Source organism: Neoarius graeffei, chromosome 3, assembly GCF_027579695.1.
Source record: "Neoarius graeffei isolate fNeoGra1 chromosome 3, fNeoGra1.pri, whole genome shotgun sequence".
In the NCBI taxonomy this organism is placed as follows: domain Eukaryota; kingdom Metazoa; phylum Chordata; class Actinopteri; order Siluriformes; family Ariidae; genus Neoarius; species Neoarius graeffei.
In genome coordinates, this window is record NC_083571.1 from 93,004,011 (window position 1) to 93,021,443 (window position 17,433).

The following is a 17,433-nucleotide window of genomic DNA, read 5'->3' on the forward strand; positions in this document are numbered from 1 at the left end:
GAGCCTCTCAATAAGGCCCTTTCTATACTTTTTCATGGTAGATAATGCAAATAGCCCTCTGTATTTAATCTTTTGTTTGTCTAATTTTTATTTGTTTTATTTGTTATCTGTATGACATTTTCTTGCTACTGTAACACGTGAATTTCTTCGATGTGGGATGAATAAAGTGAATGTAATGTAATCTAATCTATCTATATTTCCAAAGTGTTTCCTGATTTGACATGAAGTGTTATGCAAGATGGTCACACCCTCTGTTCTGCCCAATAGGACAGCCAGAGCCAAGAGTGAGAGTTTTCTGCCACTCGAGACTTCTATGACACAGAAGCTGGGCATGCAGTGAGATAACTGGTTCAGTCTCATGATTCGTCTGAGTGGGAAATGTTAAAACACTCTGTGGTGCAGCTGTTGTTTTTTTTTTTTTTAAATCATGGTGAACTGTTGCTATGGCAACCCAAAGTGACCATCCTCCACCGTCGTATAAAGATGTTCTTTTAGATGAGCTTAATTTCAGTACATGTTCAGTATCTGATTGCAAAACCTTTCCTTAACGGTTCATTCGCAAAGACTGCAAACAGTATCTATTTCCTGGAAATGGATAAAATGCTGACTGCTGATGGTGACCTTTTGGTGACCTTCATCTGACACAGCGGTTTTGCTGCAGGGGATGTTCCGAACTAATGAAATACAAAAACACCCAGATTTTCATATGTAATGTTGCAAGGTGTGATGACTGTAAAACTCTTATTTAATGAAAATGTATCCATATAAAAGGAACATTACTACATCCTCAACTTCTATCATTTAACATTCAAATGCATGTTATTTTGTGACATTGTTTTTTTTCTTACAGGCTCAGCGACTGTATTTTATATTTGTATAGTCATAAATAAACCCTTTGTTCTTGACTGATTAAGATTTTATCAACACAAGGCAAATAAAACTTATCATTCCGTAGTTCTCTCTCAAGCCTACTGTAACAGGTATAGGACTCAACTTTCCAGCTAAAATATCTGTAGTACAGATTTAGATACAAAACTTATCACATCAGGGCGGCACGGTGGTGTAGTGGTTAGTGCTGTCGCCTCACAGCAAGAAGGTCCTAGGTTTGAGCCCCGTGGCCGGCGAGGGCCTTTCTGTGCGGAGTTTGCATGTTCTCCCCGTGTCCGCGTGGGTTTCCTCCGGGTGCTCTGGTTTCCCCCACAGTCCAAAGACATGCAGGTTAGGTTAACTGGTGACTCTAAATTGACCGTAGGTGTGAATGTGAGTGTGAATGGTTGTCTGTGTCTATGTGTCAGCCCTGTGATGACCTGGCGACTTGTCCAGGGTGTACCCCGCCTCTCGCCCGTAGTCAGCTGGGATAGGCTCCAGCTTGCCTGCGACCCTGTAGAACAGGATAAAGCAGCTAGAGATAATGAAATGAGATGAGATACATGAACCGAAAACAAATATTGAATTATACACAAGTACACACCTTAAGACAGAAGTGTAGGATAAAATAAAAATTCAGCATGTTTGTGTTTTTGTAAAATACACATTATAATACTGTCAGCTCACAGCAAGAAGGTTCTGGGTTCGAGCCCATTGGCTGACAGAGGCCTTTCAGTGTGGAGTTTGCATGTTCTCCACGTGTCTGCATGGGTTTCCTCCGGGTGCTCTGATTTCCCCTACAGTCCAAAGACATGCAAGTTAGGCTAATTGGTGACTCTAAATTGACCGTAGGTGTGAATGTGAATGGTTGTCTGTGTCTATGTGTCAGCCCTGCGATGATCTGGCGACTTGTCCAGGGTGTACCCCGCCTTTCGCCCGTAGTCAGCTGGGATAGGCTCCAGCTTGCCCGCAACCCTGCACAGGATAAGCAGCTACGGATAATGGATGGATGGATAGTACAGGCTCCAGTGGGATTCATAAATCACTTCAATACTACATATTTTTATTATTATTACTGTATCTGGCCCTGTACATGTTCCAATTTAAATGATGACAAATTATTTTAGAGATTTAAAATCAGATATAAAGAGCAAGGGCGGCACGGTGGTGTAGTGGTTAGCACTGTCGCCTCACAGCAAGAAGGTCCTGGGTTCGAGCCCAGCGGCTGGTGAGGGCCTTTCTGTGCGGAGTTTGCATGTTCTCTCCGTGTCTGTGTGGGTGTGCTCCGGGTTTCCCCCATAGTCCAAAGACATGCAGTTTAGGCTAACTGGTGGCTGTGAGTGTGAATGGTTGTCTGTGTCTGTCAGCCCTGTGATGACCTGGCGACTTGTCCAGGGTGTACCCCGCCTCTCGCCCGTAGTCAGCTGGGATAGGCTCCAGCTTGCTCGCGACCCTGTAGGACAGGATAAGCGGCTATAGATAATGGATGGATGGATATAAAGAAAGCACAACTTTATCCATCACACACTTGTGAAATTCCTCTCTGCATTTAACCCATCTGAAGCAGTGAACACACACGTGAGCAGTTGGGAGTTAGGTGCCTCACTCAAGGGCACCTCAGCCCAAGGCCGTCCCATATTAACCTAACCGCATGTCTTTGGACTGCGGGGAAAACCGGAGCACCCGGAGGAAACCCACGCAGACACGGGGAGAACATGCAAACTCCACACAGAAAGGCCCTTGCCAGCCACGGGGCTCGAACCTTCTTGCTGTGAGGCGACTGTGCTAACAACTTACATCACAGTGCCACCCAAGCAAAACAAGGAAATTACTCTTCAATTATGTTTTAAAATCTTCTTCTTTTGGCTGCTCCCGATTAGGGGTCGCCACAGCGGATCTTTCGTCTCCATTGCTCCCTGTCTTCAGCATCCTTCTCTTCCACACCTGCCACTTTCATGTCCTCTCTCACCACATCCATGTATCTCCTCTTTGGCCTTCCTCGTTTTCGTGTGCCTGGCAGCTCCATCCTCAACATTCTCCTTCCCACATGCTCTGCATCTCTTCTCAGGATGTGTCCATACCATCTCAGTCTCATCTCTCTTAGCTTCATTCCCAAGCTCTCCACATGTGCTGTCCCTGATGTGCTCGTTCCTTATCCTGTCCAACCTCCCATCGCAAACCTTAACATCCGCAACTCCACCACCTCCAACTTTGCCTCCTGTCTCTTCGTTAAGGGTACGGTCTCCAATCCATACATCACAGCTGGTCTCACTACTGTCTTATACATCTTCCCGTTCACTTTTGCTGGGACTTTCCTATCACAAACGACTCCCGAAATCCTTCTCCAACTGCTCCACCCTGCCTGCACTCTCTTTCTCACCTCACTATCGCAGCCCCCATTTTCCTGCACAGTTGACCACAATTATCTTTTAAAATCATAATCTATAAATCATTAAAACAAAACTCTGTTAATCGTCATTGCAAATAAACGGAAAATTCCACAGTTTATACAATACAGGGGACTGTGAAGTAGGGAGCCCATGTTTGTTTGTTTTTTTAAATTAATTTACAACCACCATTATACCACCAAATATATATTATTTAAAGTTATATAGTTTAATCCAAACCTAAGTAACTAAAAAAAAACAAAAAGCAAATAGGCCTCTGTGCCTGCTTGTACCCGATATACTTTGTCTGAGGAAAGTTCAGGAATAAAAGCTCTATATCTTCAGCAAATAAACAAAATACACTACCGTTCAAAAGTTTGGGGTCACCCGGACAATTGTGTGTTTTCCATGAAAAGTCACACTTTTATTTCCCACCATAAGTTGTAAAATGAATAGAAAATATAGTCGAGACATTTTTCTGGCCATTTTGAGCATTTAATCGACCCCACAAAATAATGTGATGCTCCAGAAACTCAATCTGCTCAAAGGAATGTCAGTTTTATAGCTTCTCTAAAGAGCTCAACTGTTTTCAGCTGTGCTAACATGATTGCACAAGGGTTTTCTAATCATCCATTAGCCTTCTGAGGCAATGAGCAAACACATTGTACCATTAGAACACTGGAGTGAGAGTTGCTGGAAATGGGCCTCTATACACCTATGGAGATATTGCACCAAAAACCAGACATTTGCAGCTAGAATAGTCATTTACCACATTAGCAATGTATAGAGTGGATTTCTGATTAGTTTAAAGTGATCTTCATTGAAAAGAACAGTGCTTTTCTTTCAAAAATAAGGACATTTCAAAGTGACCCCAAACTTTTGAACGGTAGTATATAATGTACACATCTGAATAATATTTAAGCCATAACCTGTATTCTTCTGAGAGAGTCTGTGGAATACAGAATCCCTTGATATAAAAGTACTACTTTACAATGTGACCATGAAATAGTTGGAAAGCTAAATAATAAAATAAAAATAAAACCTTTCCGCCATCTAGTGTTGAAAACCGGGCGATAAAATAAAATGTCTAACATGCCTGTCTGAGTTATATAAAAACACTGAGTATTTTGTATGCAAGACATTTTAAAATAAGCCATAATTCATATCTTAAATAGTTTGTGTAGTTACATAAATGGGAAATAGAAAAACAAGCAAAATTTAATGTTGCTTTTCCGATCAGGCACTTTCAGGACAGCTTCCTGGATTCAGCCCATGTGTTCTAGGACCCCAAGATGTCCATAGTTTAATTTCCATGCATTGTTTATTTGTTTATTGTTTATTTATTTGGAAAGCTAAATAATAAAATAAAAATAAAACCTTTCCGCCATCTAGTGTTGAAAACCGGGCGATAAAATAAAATGTCTAATATGCCTGTCTGAGTTATATAAAAACACTGAGTATTTCGTATGCAAGACATTTTAAAATAAGCCATAATTCATATCTTAAATAGTTTGTGTAGTTACATAAATGGGAAATAGAAAAACAAGCAGAATTTAATGTTGCTTTTCCGATCAGGCACTTTCAGGACAGCTTCCCGGATTCAGCCCATGTGTTCTAGGACCCCAAGATGTCCATGCTTGCTGAACGTGAGTTCATAGTTTAATTTCCATGTATTGTTGTATTATTATTATCATCTTTGTATGGAATGAGAATTGGTGTATGATATACAGAGGCATTTGTGGCCTTATTTGTAATCACAAATAAATAGTTTTCCTTATAAAAAAAAACAAAAAACGTTCTGCTCATGTGTTAGCTGTTAGCATGTATCTGCTTTTCTCCAATATGGTTTCATAATGCCAGTTAGAGATGAGGCTGCGGGTTTATGCCAAGGAAGAGCACATCGGATGCAATTTTTGATTTAAGAATGTTAATGGAGAAGTACAGAGAAAGCTACATTGTGTGTTTGTAGACCTGGAGAAGGCATACGATAGAGTGCCGCAGGGACGTGCACAGGATTATAGAGGGGCAGGGGCTCAAAGTCAGAAAAAGGGCAGCAAGTGCATGATTTTTTTCCCCCCCGGTCCTTTCCAAAATATGGAAATGTAGAATTAAAATTAACGTACTAATAGGAAGGTAAGTACTTAGCTATGTGTCCTGTGTTGGTGAAAGTGATATGCAATTGCCATTTCTTTTGTGTCAGCAAAATTGTCACACATTATCATAGGCTTGGAAGACATGCAAAGCAATAGAACACTGGTGCATTATTAGGCTTTTTGATTGTTAAAGATTTAACATTGAACAGTGAAACCTGAACTTTGAACAAATAAGTAAATAGCCTAATGGACAAAATGATAAAAATCAGTCCTTCTTCTCATAAGGTAGAAGCCTAACATTCCAGGGGCCTTAAAGCAGTAACCTTCTGGGGGCCATGTCCCTGTAGATATTAATGACCTCATTGTGATTTATGGGTATGTCTTTTTCAATCGAGAGGAGAAGGAGATCAGAGAGCCTCTCTTCTTTGCATAGGCTTCTGAGTACATTTTTCACAAGTTTTTGTTTTTTTCTGAAACATAACACACATTTGATTTGAGCACGTTGTGGAAGAGGTCGACGACTGGTTATATATACAAGAGGAGAATGTGAGCTTCCCGATGATATATGATACTTGCATGTAGACCGAAGCACGGCCGAGGCAATCGATTGTGAACAGTAACGGGTCAGGTCACGTCAGTTAACAAGCAGATTATTAAACTACAGAGACTTAAATTACTCACACAAATGTCATGTACATACAGTTTGAAAGGGCTAACTGTTAGACCATAACTCACATGTTCAAGCTGCCTCACTGTCCGTCTCCTCTGTTATCATTGTGGCAGCGCAGCGGCTTCTTCCCTCTCACTCACGTCTGCACGCCCTCTCTCTGGCTGCACTCGAGCGGAGCAGCAATGGACTGATGCTCCTTTTCCACCAAAGCAGTTCCAGGGCTGGTTCGGGGCCAGTGCTTAGTTTGGAACTGGGTTTTCTGTTTCCACTGACGAAGAACTGGCTCTGGGGCCAGAAAAACTGGTTCCAGGCTAGCACCAACTCTCTGCTGGGCCAGAGGAAAGAACCGCTTACGTCAGTGGGGAGGCGGAGTTGTTAAGACCAACAACAATAACAAGACCGCGAAAGATTGCCATTTTTAAGCGACGAGAAGCAGCAGCTGTACAAACGCGAAGTCATTTATTATTATTGTTGTTGCTGCTGCTTCTTCCGTGTTTTTGCTTCGATGTTCGCGCCAAGGTTTATGCAAACGTAGCGACGTAACTGACGTATACAGCGACGTAACTGACGTATACAGCGACGTAATGACGTGACTTCCCTTAGCACCGCGAGCTATGGAAAAGCAAACTGGTTCTCAGCTGGCTCGCAAGTTGAACGAGTTGTGAACCAGCACCAGCACTGGCCCCGAACCAGCCCTGGAACTGATTTGGTGGAAAAGGGGTAAGAGAAGCGGCAGGCTCAACGCACACAACGACCCCATACTACAAGAAAATTGGTAGATTGCCGTGGAGTTTTTGTACCGTCGTTGTTTTAAATTTCTAACAGGACTGTATTATTTATTATTAGGATTATTATTATTATTATTATTATTATTATTTTAAAAGGGCAACATTTAATTCGAGGCAGAAAGGGCAGGGGCTCAAGCACCCCTAAAGCCCTATGTGTGCACGTGCCTGGAGTGCCGAGAGATGAGTTATGGTATTGTATGAGAAAGAGTGGAGTGAATGAGAAGTATATCAGAGTGGTACAAGACATGTATGAGAACAGTGAAACAGCAGTGAGGTGTGCAATTGGCACAACTGAATGGTTCAAGGTGAAGGTGGGACTCCATCAAGGATCTGCTCTGAGTCCTTTCTTGTTTGCCATAGTGATGGATAGCTTGAAGAATGAAGTGAGGCAAGAGTCACCATGGAACATGATGTTTGCGGATGATGATGATGTGATATGTAGTGAAAGTAGGTTGAGTTGGGGATGGAGGTATGCATTGGGACGAAGAAGAAGAAACCTTTATTCGTCACATGCACACTTCAAGCACAGTGAAATTCATCCTCTGCATTTAACCCATCTGAAGCAGTGAACACACACTCAGAACAGTGGGCAGCCACACCAGAGCACCTGGGGAGCAGTCAGGGGTCCGGTACCTTGCTCAAGGGCACCTCAGCCCAAGACCGCCCCACGTCGACCTAACTGCATGTCTTTGGATTGTAGGGGAAACCCACACAGACACGGGGAGAACATGCAAACTCCACACAGAAAGGCCCTCGCCGGCTGCTAACCCGGAACCTTCTTGCTGTGAGGCGACAGTGCTAACCACTATACCACCGTGCTGCCCAGAATGCATATTCATCAGTGAGAGTGTAGTGAAGATGCAAGGAGTAGACGTAAAGAAAGTTGGTGAATTCAAGTACCTGGGGTCAACTGTGCAGGAAAATGGGGGCTGCGATAGTGAGGTGAGAAAGAGAGTGCAGGCAGGGTGGAGCAGTTGGAGAAGGATTTCAGGAGTCGTTTGTGATAGGAAAGTCCCAGCAAAAGTGAAAGGTAAGCCGTATAAGACAGTAGTGAGACCAGCTGTGATGTACGGATTGGAGACCGTACCCTTAACGAAGAGACAGGAGGCAAAGTTGGAGGTGGTGGAGTTGAGGATGTTAAGGTTTGCGATGGGAGGTTGGACAGGATAAGGAACGAGCACATCAGACGGACAGCACATGTGGAGAGCTTGGGAATGAAGCTAAGAGAGATGAGACTGAGATGGTATGGGCACATCCTGAGAAGAGATGCAGAGCATGTGGGAAGGAGAATGTTGAGGATGGAGCTGCCAGGCACACTAAAACGAGGAAGGCCAAAGAGGAGATACATGGATGTGGTGAGAGAGGACATGAAAGTGGCAGGTGTGGTAGAGAAGGATGCTGAAGACAGGGAGCAATGGAGACGAAAGATCCGCTGTGGCGACCCCTAATTGGGAGCAGCCAAAAGAAGTAGTTACAGATGAGGCTACAGTTAGCAGTTCATTCAGTTCGGACAGAAAAAGAGATGGCGATGATTTGGGAGGTCGATAGATTAAGAGCAGCAACATCGGTGTGGGAGTGGAGGTTTTCAAAGCCAGATATTCACAGGATCATGAAAAACAATCTCTGAGCTTAGGGCCATGAAGGCCAAGGGAAGGCGGCTAGAGCGCCTTTATAAGAAAACTGGCTTTCACACTTTTCATTCTGAAATTCATTCTTCTGTCTCGCAAGTAGCTCTTTCTCATAAAGCTGACTGCTGTCTCTCTGGTTTCTCTCCTGTTGATTCTTCTAAAGTATCAGAAATTATGACCAAGTCCTCCTCCTCATGTCTGTTGGACCCTGCACCCACTGCACTTCTTAAATCCTGTGTATCTGCTATCTCCCCTTATATCGCTCATATGATTAATCAGTGTTTTGCTTGAGGCACTGTTCCCATCTCCCTCAAAATTGCTTCTGTTACACCAATATAAAGAAACCTGGTCTAGATTCTTTTTCACTGTCCAATTACAGACCCATTTCAAATCTCCCTTTCCTAGCTAAGGTAATGGAGCGAGTTGTAGCCTCTCAGCTTCATACTTTCCTTGCTTGTAATGATCTCTATGAACCCTTTCAGTCAGGCTTTCGCAATCTGCACAGCACTGAATCTGCTGTCTTAAATATACGTTGTTTACCAGCTGGGAGGTCCGTATCGTGAAATACCGTGACCGAGGTCTTGAAAGTACTGCTTGAGGCCCTCTGGGCCGAGGTCACGGTATTTCACCATACGGACTTAACCTCCTAGGGCTTAGCGGTCACATGCGTGGACAGCACTTTATGGAAATTCGGAACAAGAATCCACATATGTGGACATACTTTTTCTCTAAAAGTACATCTTATCAAAAGATGATGCTTAGTTTTTATTCTAATCAGGTTCTAATAAGCCCAAATAGCAAAGAGAAATAAAAAATGCATGTAAAAAACAGCTTGGGCCTTAGGAGGTTAAGCTGGTAAATAATATATTTATTTATTTTTTTACCAAATTCTCACAGAAAACGAGAGCGCCCGAAAGGGAAAACCAAGGCGAGCCGCCATTTTGAATCCTCATTCACGGCTGTAATGCAAATTGCTTCCTCCTCGGTATACAAGTGCACTTCCATGGCAGGAAAAAAAAACTACATTTTGCTGCCTATGTAGTCCCCTATTTATACAAAATTGAGTCATTCAGGATTCAGCCATGTTTTTGCTCGGTGTTTTTGCTCGACCAAAGTTATACAGTATTATGACCTTTATATTGCATAAATAAAGCGATTTGGTGAAACTTTGAAGAAGAGATTGTACTGGTTTAAAGTTTTTACCTAATGTAATATTATGTATTAGGATAACATGGTCCAAACTGGGCCTCATTAACTAATGAGATCAAACTGTTAGCAAGTTAGAGGTTTTTAGCTTTCTCCTGAAATGTTTTCTCTTATTTTGTCTTCCTCAGGGTAGTAAAACTCGCTTTCGCTGTGAACACTGTCGTTATCTCTATCCATGCTGTAAAATTAATGCTATTTTGAATCCTCATTCACGGCTGTAATGCAAATGGCTTCCTCCTCAGTGTACAAGTGCACTTCCATGGCAGGAAAAAAACTACATTTTGCTGCCTATGTAGTCCCCTATTTATACAAATAGGAGTCATTCAGGATTCAGCCATGTTTTTGCTCGGCGCTAGCAAATGACAGGTTTTTAGCTTTCTCCTGAAATGTTTTCTTTTATTTCTTCTTCCTCAGGGTAGTAAAACTCACTTTGACTGTGAAGACTGTCGTTATCGCTATCCATGCTGTAAAATTAATGCTATTATACTGAGAAATGCTGGCAAAAATGTATAAGATTTTTGATAATCTTATAAATAAATCTTATAAAAAAAAAAGATAAATGTTGACAAAAAATGCTACTATGTTTGTTGTTGTTGTGAACGAGCGAGTCACCGGAGGTCCGTACCGTAGGATGCGGACCCGCTCGCCAGCCAATCAGAGCGCAGGATTTGGACTGCAAAAAAAATGAGTTGTTAATGACCTCCTGCTCTCAACTGATGCTGGTCGTCTCAATGTCCTTGTTCTCTTGGACCTCACAGCTGCCTTTGACACTGTACATCATGAGAGAGTCTGGAAATGAGTATCTTCTTTTGGTATTACTGGCTTAGCTTTAGCCTGGTTTTAGTCATATCTAGCAAACAGGCAACAGTTTATATCTATTGGTGTTCATAAATCATCCACTGCTACTGTTGCTCAAGGTGTGCCTCAGGGTTCTGTCCTTGGTCCCCTTCTTTTTATATTATATGTTTCTCCTATAGCCCAGATTATTCGTAACCATGGCCTTAACTTTCATTGTTATACTGATGACGTTCAAATCTACATCACTATCACCCCTTCCATAGCCTCTGTTCAGCTGCTAAGGACTTGCATCACTGACCTTAAGCAATGGCTGCATAAGAACTGCCTTAAACTTAATGCTAGCAAAACGAAGGTTCTGTTAGTAGGTACCAAAAGACAGGTTCTGAACTTCTCCAGTTTTACTATTGATATTGATGGTGTGTCTATTAGTCCTTCCCAAGTTATAAAAAACCTTGGCGTTCTCTTTGACTCCACCCTTACGTTTGAACTCCATCTTAAACTAATTACTAAGAATGCTTTCTTTCACCTCCGCAATATTGCACGTCTCCACCCTTTTCTCTTGGAAACTGATGCCAAAATGTTGGTCAACGCGTTTATTTTTTCTCGTCTTGACTATTGCAATTCTCTCTTTTATGGTCTCCCTGCTACATTGCTCAGTCGCCTGCAGTGCATCCCAAACTCAGCAGCTAGAGTCCTCACACACACCAAGCGCACTGCTCACATCACTCCTGTTTTACAGCAACTGCATTGGTTGCCAGTTATTTCTCGGATTAAATACAAAATCTTGCTTTTAACCTATAAAGCTCTTCATGGTTTCGCCCCTTCCTATCTCTGTGAGCTAATTCATTTGTACTGTCCCTCCCGCTCCCTCAGATCTTCTGTCTGTGGACTTCTGACTGTTCCACGTTTTAAACTGGCATCTATCGCTACGTTCACACTGCAAGGCTTAATGCTCAATTCCGATTTTTTTGTGAAATCCGATTTTTTGTGAGGTCGTTCACATTAACAAATATATGCGACTTGTATGTGATCCTCAGTATGAACAAAAAGCGACCTAAAAGTGTTCCGCATGCGCATTGCAGGATACGACAACGTCACACGCAGTGAGCATGGCCAGTGTTTACGGAAGTAAAACCGCCCGGTTGCGGTATGACCCATCCAATCTAGCTTGAATAGCTGCATCCCCCCAAATGGAAATCAGCTCCCTAACCTCTGCGTCCTTCCATTGAGAAGATTCAGAACCTTCACAGCCCGAAGCGTCCCTCGCATTGATGTCATGCGCAGGGGCGCAGATATGTTTTTTGAACTGGGGGGGACAAAAAACTGGGGGGGGACAAAGCTGCCAGCAAACCAACCCCGATATGCCTGTCAAACTTGTTGTTAGTAACCATAGCAACCAAGCTCGAGCTCGCAACCTGTGCAGTCTGCGCAGCTCAACCAACCAAATATCAGTCTTTGTTTTGTTTTATGTGAGTTGTTGCAACTATGTATACACTGCCGTGCACCTCAATAAACCGAATGGTAATTAGTCTTTTGATTTTTCCGTGAGGTTTGCCTTATGCAAAAAAAGACAGCATAGACGTTTTTTCCTCCCTATAAGTGGGGGGGGGGACCGAACGAGGTGAATTTAAATCTGGGTGGGACGAGTCCCACCCTCTGTCTGCGCCCGTGATTATGCGCCATGTTGTTGTAACTTTTTTTGAGAGACCCGCCGCCTACTTCAGCGCAGAATAGTGACGTTTGTGGCTTGTTGATGACGTGTAAGTCGGATGAATGCGACTTGGCGGTTCAGACTGAAGTCGCATATGAAAAGAGCGGATAGGGATCGGAATTAGGACCACATATCCAAACGGCCTGGGTCAGATTTGAAAAAATCGGATCTGTGTCGTTCATATTGTCAATAAAAGATCGGATACAGGTCACATATGGGCGAAAAGATCGGATTTGAGTCACTTCAGCCTGCAGTGTGAACGTAGCCTATGGGTGGCAGATCTTTCAGTGTTGCTGCTCCTAAACTTTGGAACTCGTTACCACAATCGCTTCGTGACTGTTCCACTCTCTCTTCCTTCAAAGCTAACTTGAAAACTTTTCTCTTTACCTCACACTACTCTTCCTAGTATGGCTTTTTTTTTGTAGCTCCTGTGTAAAGCGTCCTTGGGTTTGTGAAAGGCGCTATATAAATTGAACTTATTATTATTATTATCAGTGATGGTCAAATAGCGGGATATGAAGAATCAGTGGAAACTGACTTTAGAATAAAATCAAACTCATGTTTATTAAAGCACATACTGACTGATAGCTGTGTGTCTTGTCCTGTTGATTGATTGATTCAGCTCGTCGAAAGCAGAAGTGGTCTGTGGACCCGAGGAACAGCGCCTGGAGTAATGATGACTCCAAGTTCGGCCAGAAGATGCTGGAGCGAATGGGCTGGTCTAAAGGGAAGGTAATTTACTTCTGCATCTGAAATCGGATTTATACCCCAGCACTGCTGAATGTTTCATTCTGGTCAGAAGGTGGTGATTAATTTTCTCTAATAGCAGCTCTGACAGTTAGTCAGACAGTGTCTGTTTATATTTTATTTGGAGTAGGGCTGCACAATTAATCGAAATTAATCGAAAATCGCGATTTTGGCTGCCATGATTAAATTAAATGAAAATCGCGATTTATTTCCATTTAAAATGCGAGCTCTGCTGTATATCTGATCAAGCACTTTTTGACCAGTACTCCGCCAAACCATTAGGGGGCGAACCGCCACATGTAAGGTTTCATTACTCCGCCTAAATAAGCAAGCAAGCCAAGTCAAGTGCACAGAGCTTCAGTGCAGCGGTATCTTCTTCAAGGGGTGATAGCGTGAGAGTAGGTAGCAGATTGAGGTGAGAGAGAAAAGCTAACTATGTCGGAACAACAGACTATTTAGCACTGGAGGCAATGTTGTGACCTGCCTTCGCTCATGTTTAAAGCCAGAGCATGTTGATAGGCTGGTCTTTCTAGCTAAAAACTTGTGAGCCTCAGTATAATGCTATGTAATTGTTGCAATTGAGTTTTCAGTTCCTTCATCCTTTGGTAATTTCTTGGATAATAATGGTAATTTCATTTATTTGTCATTTGGAAATCAGAATTTCTCTTTTAAATTTCATTCTGCACTGAAAGCTGTTCATATTGTTTGTTTGAATATAGTGAAATAAAATTTAAGTGATTTCCCGAACATCAAGAATAATCGTGATTAATAATCGCGATTACAATTTTGATCAAGATAATCGTGATTATCATTTTTTCCATAATCGTGCAGCCCTAATTTGGAGGCTACTTTGCAAAATCTGCCAAGTTTTATTTTTGGTAATAATATACAAGTTCAGATATAAATTCATAAATCTGGACTTGTTGTAATGTTTGTAGGCTGCTGTTTCAAAGTTAATTCTGCAGGGGAACTTTGCACATAAAAAGAGCCCTGAAACCACATCTAGGAAATTGGTATAAAAGTATTACATCATTAATATGCAATTATTATATCCATAATAGGTGTTATTTGTAGCACATGACCTTTTTACTCAGGTCAAAAGCATGGTTCATACATTAGATACCCATTTAACCCTAAAAGGACCTAAACTACTGAGTGGGATCAGTTCGAACCTCAGAGGTGGTGTGGCGTGCTGCTCAGTCTGTTCAACTGACATCACTTTTTGCTTTTAGGAGTTTGTTACTCTATAGATTCTTTATCTAAAAGTATGTTTGTTTCAAGATTGATGAAAAAAAAGTGTTTAACAAGGTGATTGAGTTTCTGTTGGGGTCCCATAACTCTGTTGCAAAAATATTTCAGCAAGTTAGTCGCTTCTTTATGTTTCTACCTTTGCCTTTCTGTATGTTTGCATGCTTGTCTCAGCCATAATTAAGCATATAACTCTTTCTTACAAATTGTAGATAACTAGCAAACCTGTTAGTTATAGAGTTACTGAAATGTCTGATGCTTATCTGTCCATGCACTCTCCATACAGAACAACAGACAGTCCAGCAGATACGGAGGAAACTGACATTTGTCTAGTTGTGAAAGTGACATTTGTTTACTTTTGAAAATAGTCCAGTGGCTGTTCTGGTCATAATGCGTGTTACCAATAACTGCTTTTATCTTCGTGTTTTGTGTTTGAATCCTTAGGCAAAGTGTTACTACTTGATGTAGTTTGGACATAAAAAACCCCAGAAACCGCTAGCAGCTTAGTAATAAACGTATCACAGAAATTTCTGAAATGAGAGATTGTGAGCTGAGTTCTGGAATGTAGATAAGCTGGAAATATTCTCAAGTTCTGTAGCAATAGTGTAAAATATTTCTGGCTTTTTTATGTTCTCTATGTACTTAAATGTCTCATTTTAAACTTGATAATATCATGTAAATATATGATTTCTGTTCACATAAAGTTAGTAAACGGGTCATTTAAAAAAATACAGATGTTATAATGGACTTTATAATACATAGGGCCAAATTACTCAATCCTGATTGGTCAATCAAGGAGGGCTGTATTTCCGAAATGCTATTGGCTAGTTCGTTGCTTGGTTACGGTTACAAAAATTAGCAAATTTTATCAACAAAATGGCTCCAGGCTCCAGTCTTCACTGACATTTTCAATCTGTCACTGGAACAAGCCAACATCCCAGCCTGCCTAAAATCGGCCACCATTATCCCAGTCCCCAAAAAGTCACCCACAACCAACCTCAACGACTTCCGCCCAGTAGCACTCATTCCAGTCATCACAAAGTGCTTTGAAAAATTGGTGATGAGACACATCAAAGCCTGTCTCCCCCCCGACCCACAACAGTTTGTATACCGGCCAAACAGATCCACTGAAGATGCAATAACCACCGCCCTCCACGCTACACTGAGCCACCTCGAGAAAAAGGGGAGCTATGTCAGGATGCTCTTCATTGACTACAGCTCAGCCTTTAACACAATACCGGACATTCTTATCCCCAAGTTGGCCAACCTAGGGCTCCCACCCTCCACCTGCTCCTGGATTAAGGACTTTCTGGTCAACCGACCCCAGCATGTGAAGCTGGGTCCCCACCTCTCATCCGCCCGCACGCTCAGCACCGGCTCGGCCCAAGGCTGTGTGCTGAGCCCACTACTCTACTCACTCTACACGCATGACTGCAGACCCACCCACCCTGAGAACATCATTGTGAAATTTGCAGATGACACAACGGTGGTGGGGATGATCACAGAGGGGAACGAGGCGGCCTACAGAGATGAGGTCCTTAGACTCAGCGAATGGTGTGCCTCCAACAACCTGGCGCTGAACATCTCCAAAACTAAGGAACTCATCCTGGACTTCCGACGGAACAAAGCCGCCCCTGCCCCCCCTGTACATCAACGGCGAAAGCGTGGAGCGAGTGGAATCCTTCAAATTCCTTGGGGTCCACATCTCTGCTGACCTCTCCTGGGCAGCCAACACCACCGCACTGGTTAAAAAGGCGCAGCAGAGACTAAGCTTCCTGAGAGTGCTCAGGAAGGAGCAACTTGACACCAACCTGCTGGTGACCTTCTACCGGTCAGCCATTGAGAGCCTGCTGACCTATGCTGTGTCAGTGTGGCATTCAAGCCGCACAGAAGCGGACAGAAGAAGACTGCAGAGGGTGACTAACACAGCACAAAAGATGCCCTTTACCTCCTTTGTCCACCATCTACAACTCCTGGTGCCTAGGTAGGGCAAAGAGCATCATAAAAGACTATACACACCCTGGCTTCCACCTCTTCGACCTGTTGCCCTCTGGCAGGCGCTACAGGGCCATACCAGCCAAAACAAACACTCAGGGACAGTTTCTTTCCAAGAGCTGTCACAATACTCAACTCAAGTTTGCACTGAGGAACTGTCATGCTTGAACACCACTGACAAGGTCACCATCACCACAATGCTGCTAACCACTTGATCTCAACCTAGTCTCTCCTTGTCAGACTGTAAACTGTCATATTTGCACTGTAAATGCCACAAGACTGTCATATTGCACCATCATATCAAGTCAGTTCATCTGTTCTTAGACATCCACTTTCTTTGTCATTTTAAGTACTGTAAACTGTCATATTTGCACTATTGATATCATAGCTATCTGTAAACTCTTATTGCACTATCATATCAAGTCAGATCATCTTTTTTTATTTTTTTATTATTTTTTTTTTTAGTTGCCTACATACTGAAAATAGGCGTCTGTACATGCCAATGCTACCTCTATCACTTGATGCAGCTAGTCACTTTATTCTCAACCCTGTTACTGTTATGCACCTGTGTTCCTTCAGGGACTTGCACAAGTTTATGTATAGTTTATGTATAGTTTATGTATAGTTTATGTATAGTTGTCAGTAGTTTTTTTTTTTTTAGTAGTAGTAGTTTTATATTAGTTTTATTGTACATATTTATGTGTGCACTGTATGGTGAAGCTTTAAATCTCATTGTACTTGTATAATGACAATAAAGGCTTTCTATTCTATTCTATTCTATTCTTTGGTAAAGAAGTTCCAATAAAATTTTGTAAACCACTTTCAAAATCCTCGTGTCGTGTCGCCGTGTCATGATGAAAGACGCTTTAGAAACTGATTCAAACGTGCAAGATAGTCTCGCACCCTGATTGGTTCAGAAAACGTGAATGACAAATGTTGTGAACTTGAATGGCTTCCGAAGTATGAATTTGGCCCTGTATATTCTAAACAAGTAATCGTATGGTTCCTCATAAAATTAAGGATCAATTTCACTCGTGATTTCGAAGTTTTGAAATCACTCGTGAGATTAATCCTTAATTTTACTCGGCCCCATACGATTACCTATATTAAGTGATACGGATATGTGTATTGTTTTTTACGTTTTTACATGCGATATTTAGCATTTCCTTTTTTTGGTGAAAATGGTGATTGCTGACATCTCCTCTCATTATCTCTAGCCGCTTTATCCTGTTCCACAGGGTCGCAGGCAAGCTGGAGTCCCAGCTGACTACGGGCGAAAGGCAGGGTACACCCTG

General features: G+C 42.3%; 1 protein-coding gene across 5 annotated transcripts in view; it reads left to right on the top strand.

The window, feature by feature from the left end:
• Positions 1-17,433, top strand: part of pinx1 (PIN2 (TERF1) interacting telomerase inhibitor 1) — a 91,989-nt gene that overhangs the window by 16,205 nt on the left and 58,351 nt on the right. For 3 of the 5 annotated variants that reach the window (XM_060917655.1, XM_060917652.1, XM_060917656.1), the window contains 3 exons: positions 268-721; positions 4,830-4,900; positions 12,771-12,880. In XM_060917655.1, the coding sequence (XP_060773638.1) occupies positions 4,882-4,900; positions 12,771-12,880 (129 nt within the window). In that variant the 5' untranslated portion in view covers positions 268-721; positions 4,830-4,881. The remainder of the gene's footprint in view (positions 1-267; positions 722-4,829; positions 4,901-12,770; positions 12,881-17,433) is intronic. The other 2 variants (XM_060917653.1, XM_060917657.1) reach the window with 1 other exon arrangement.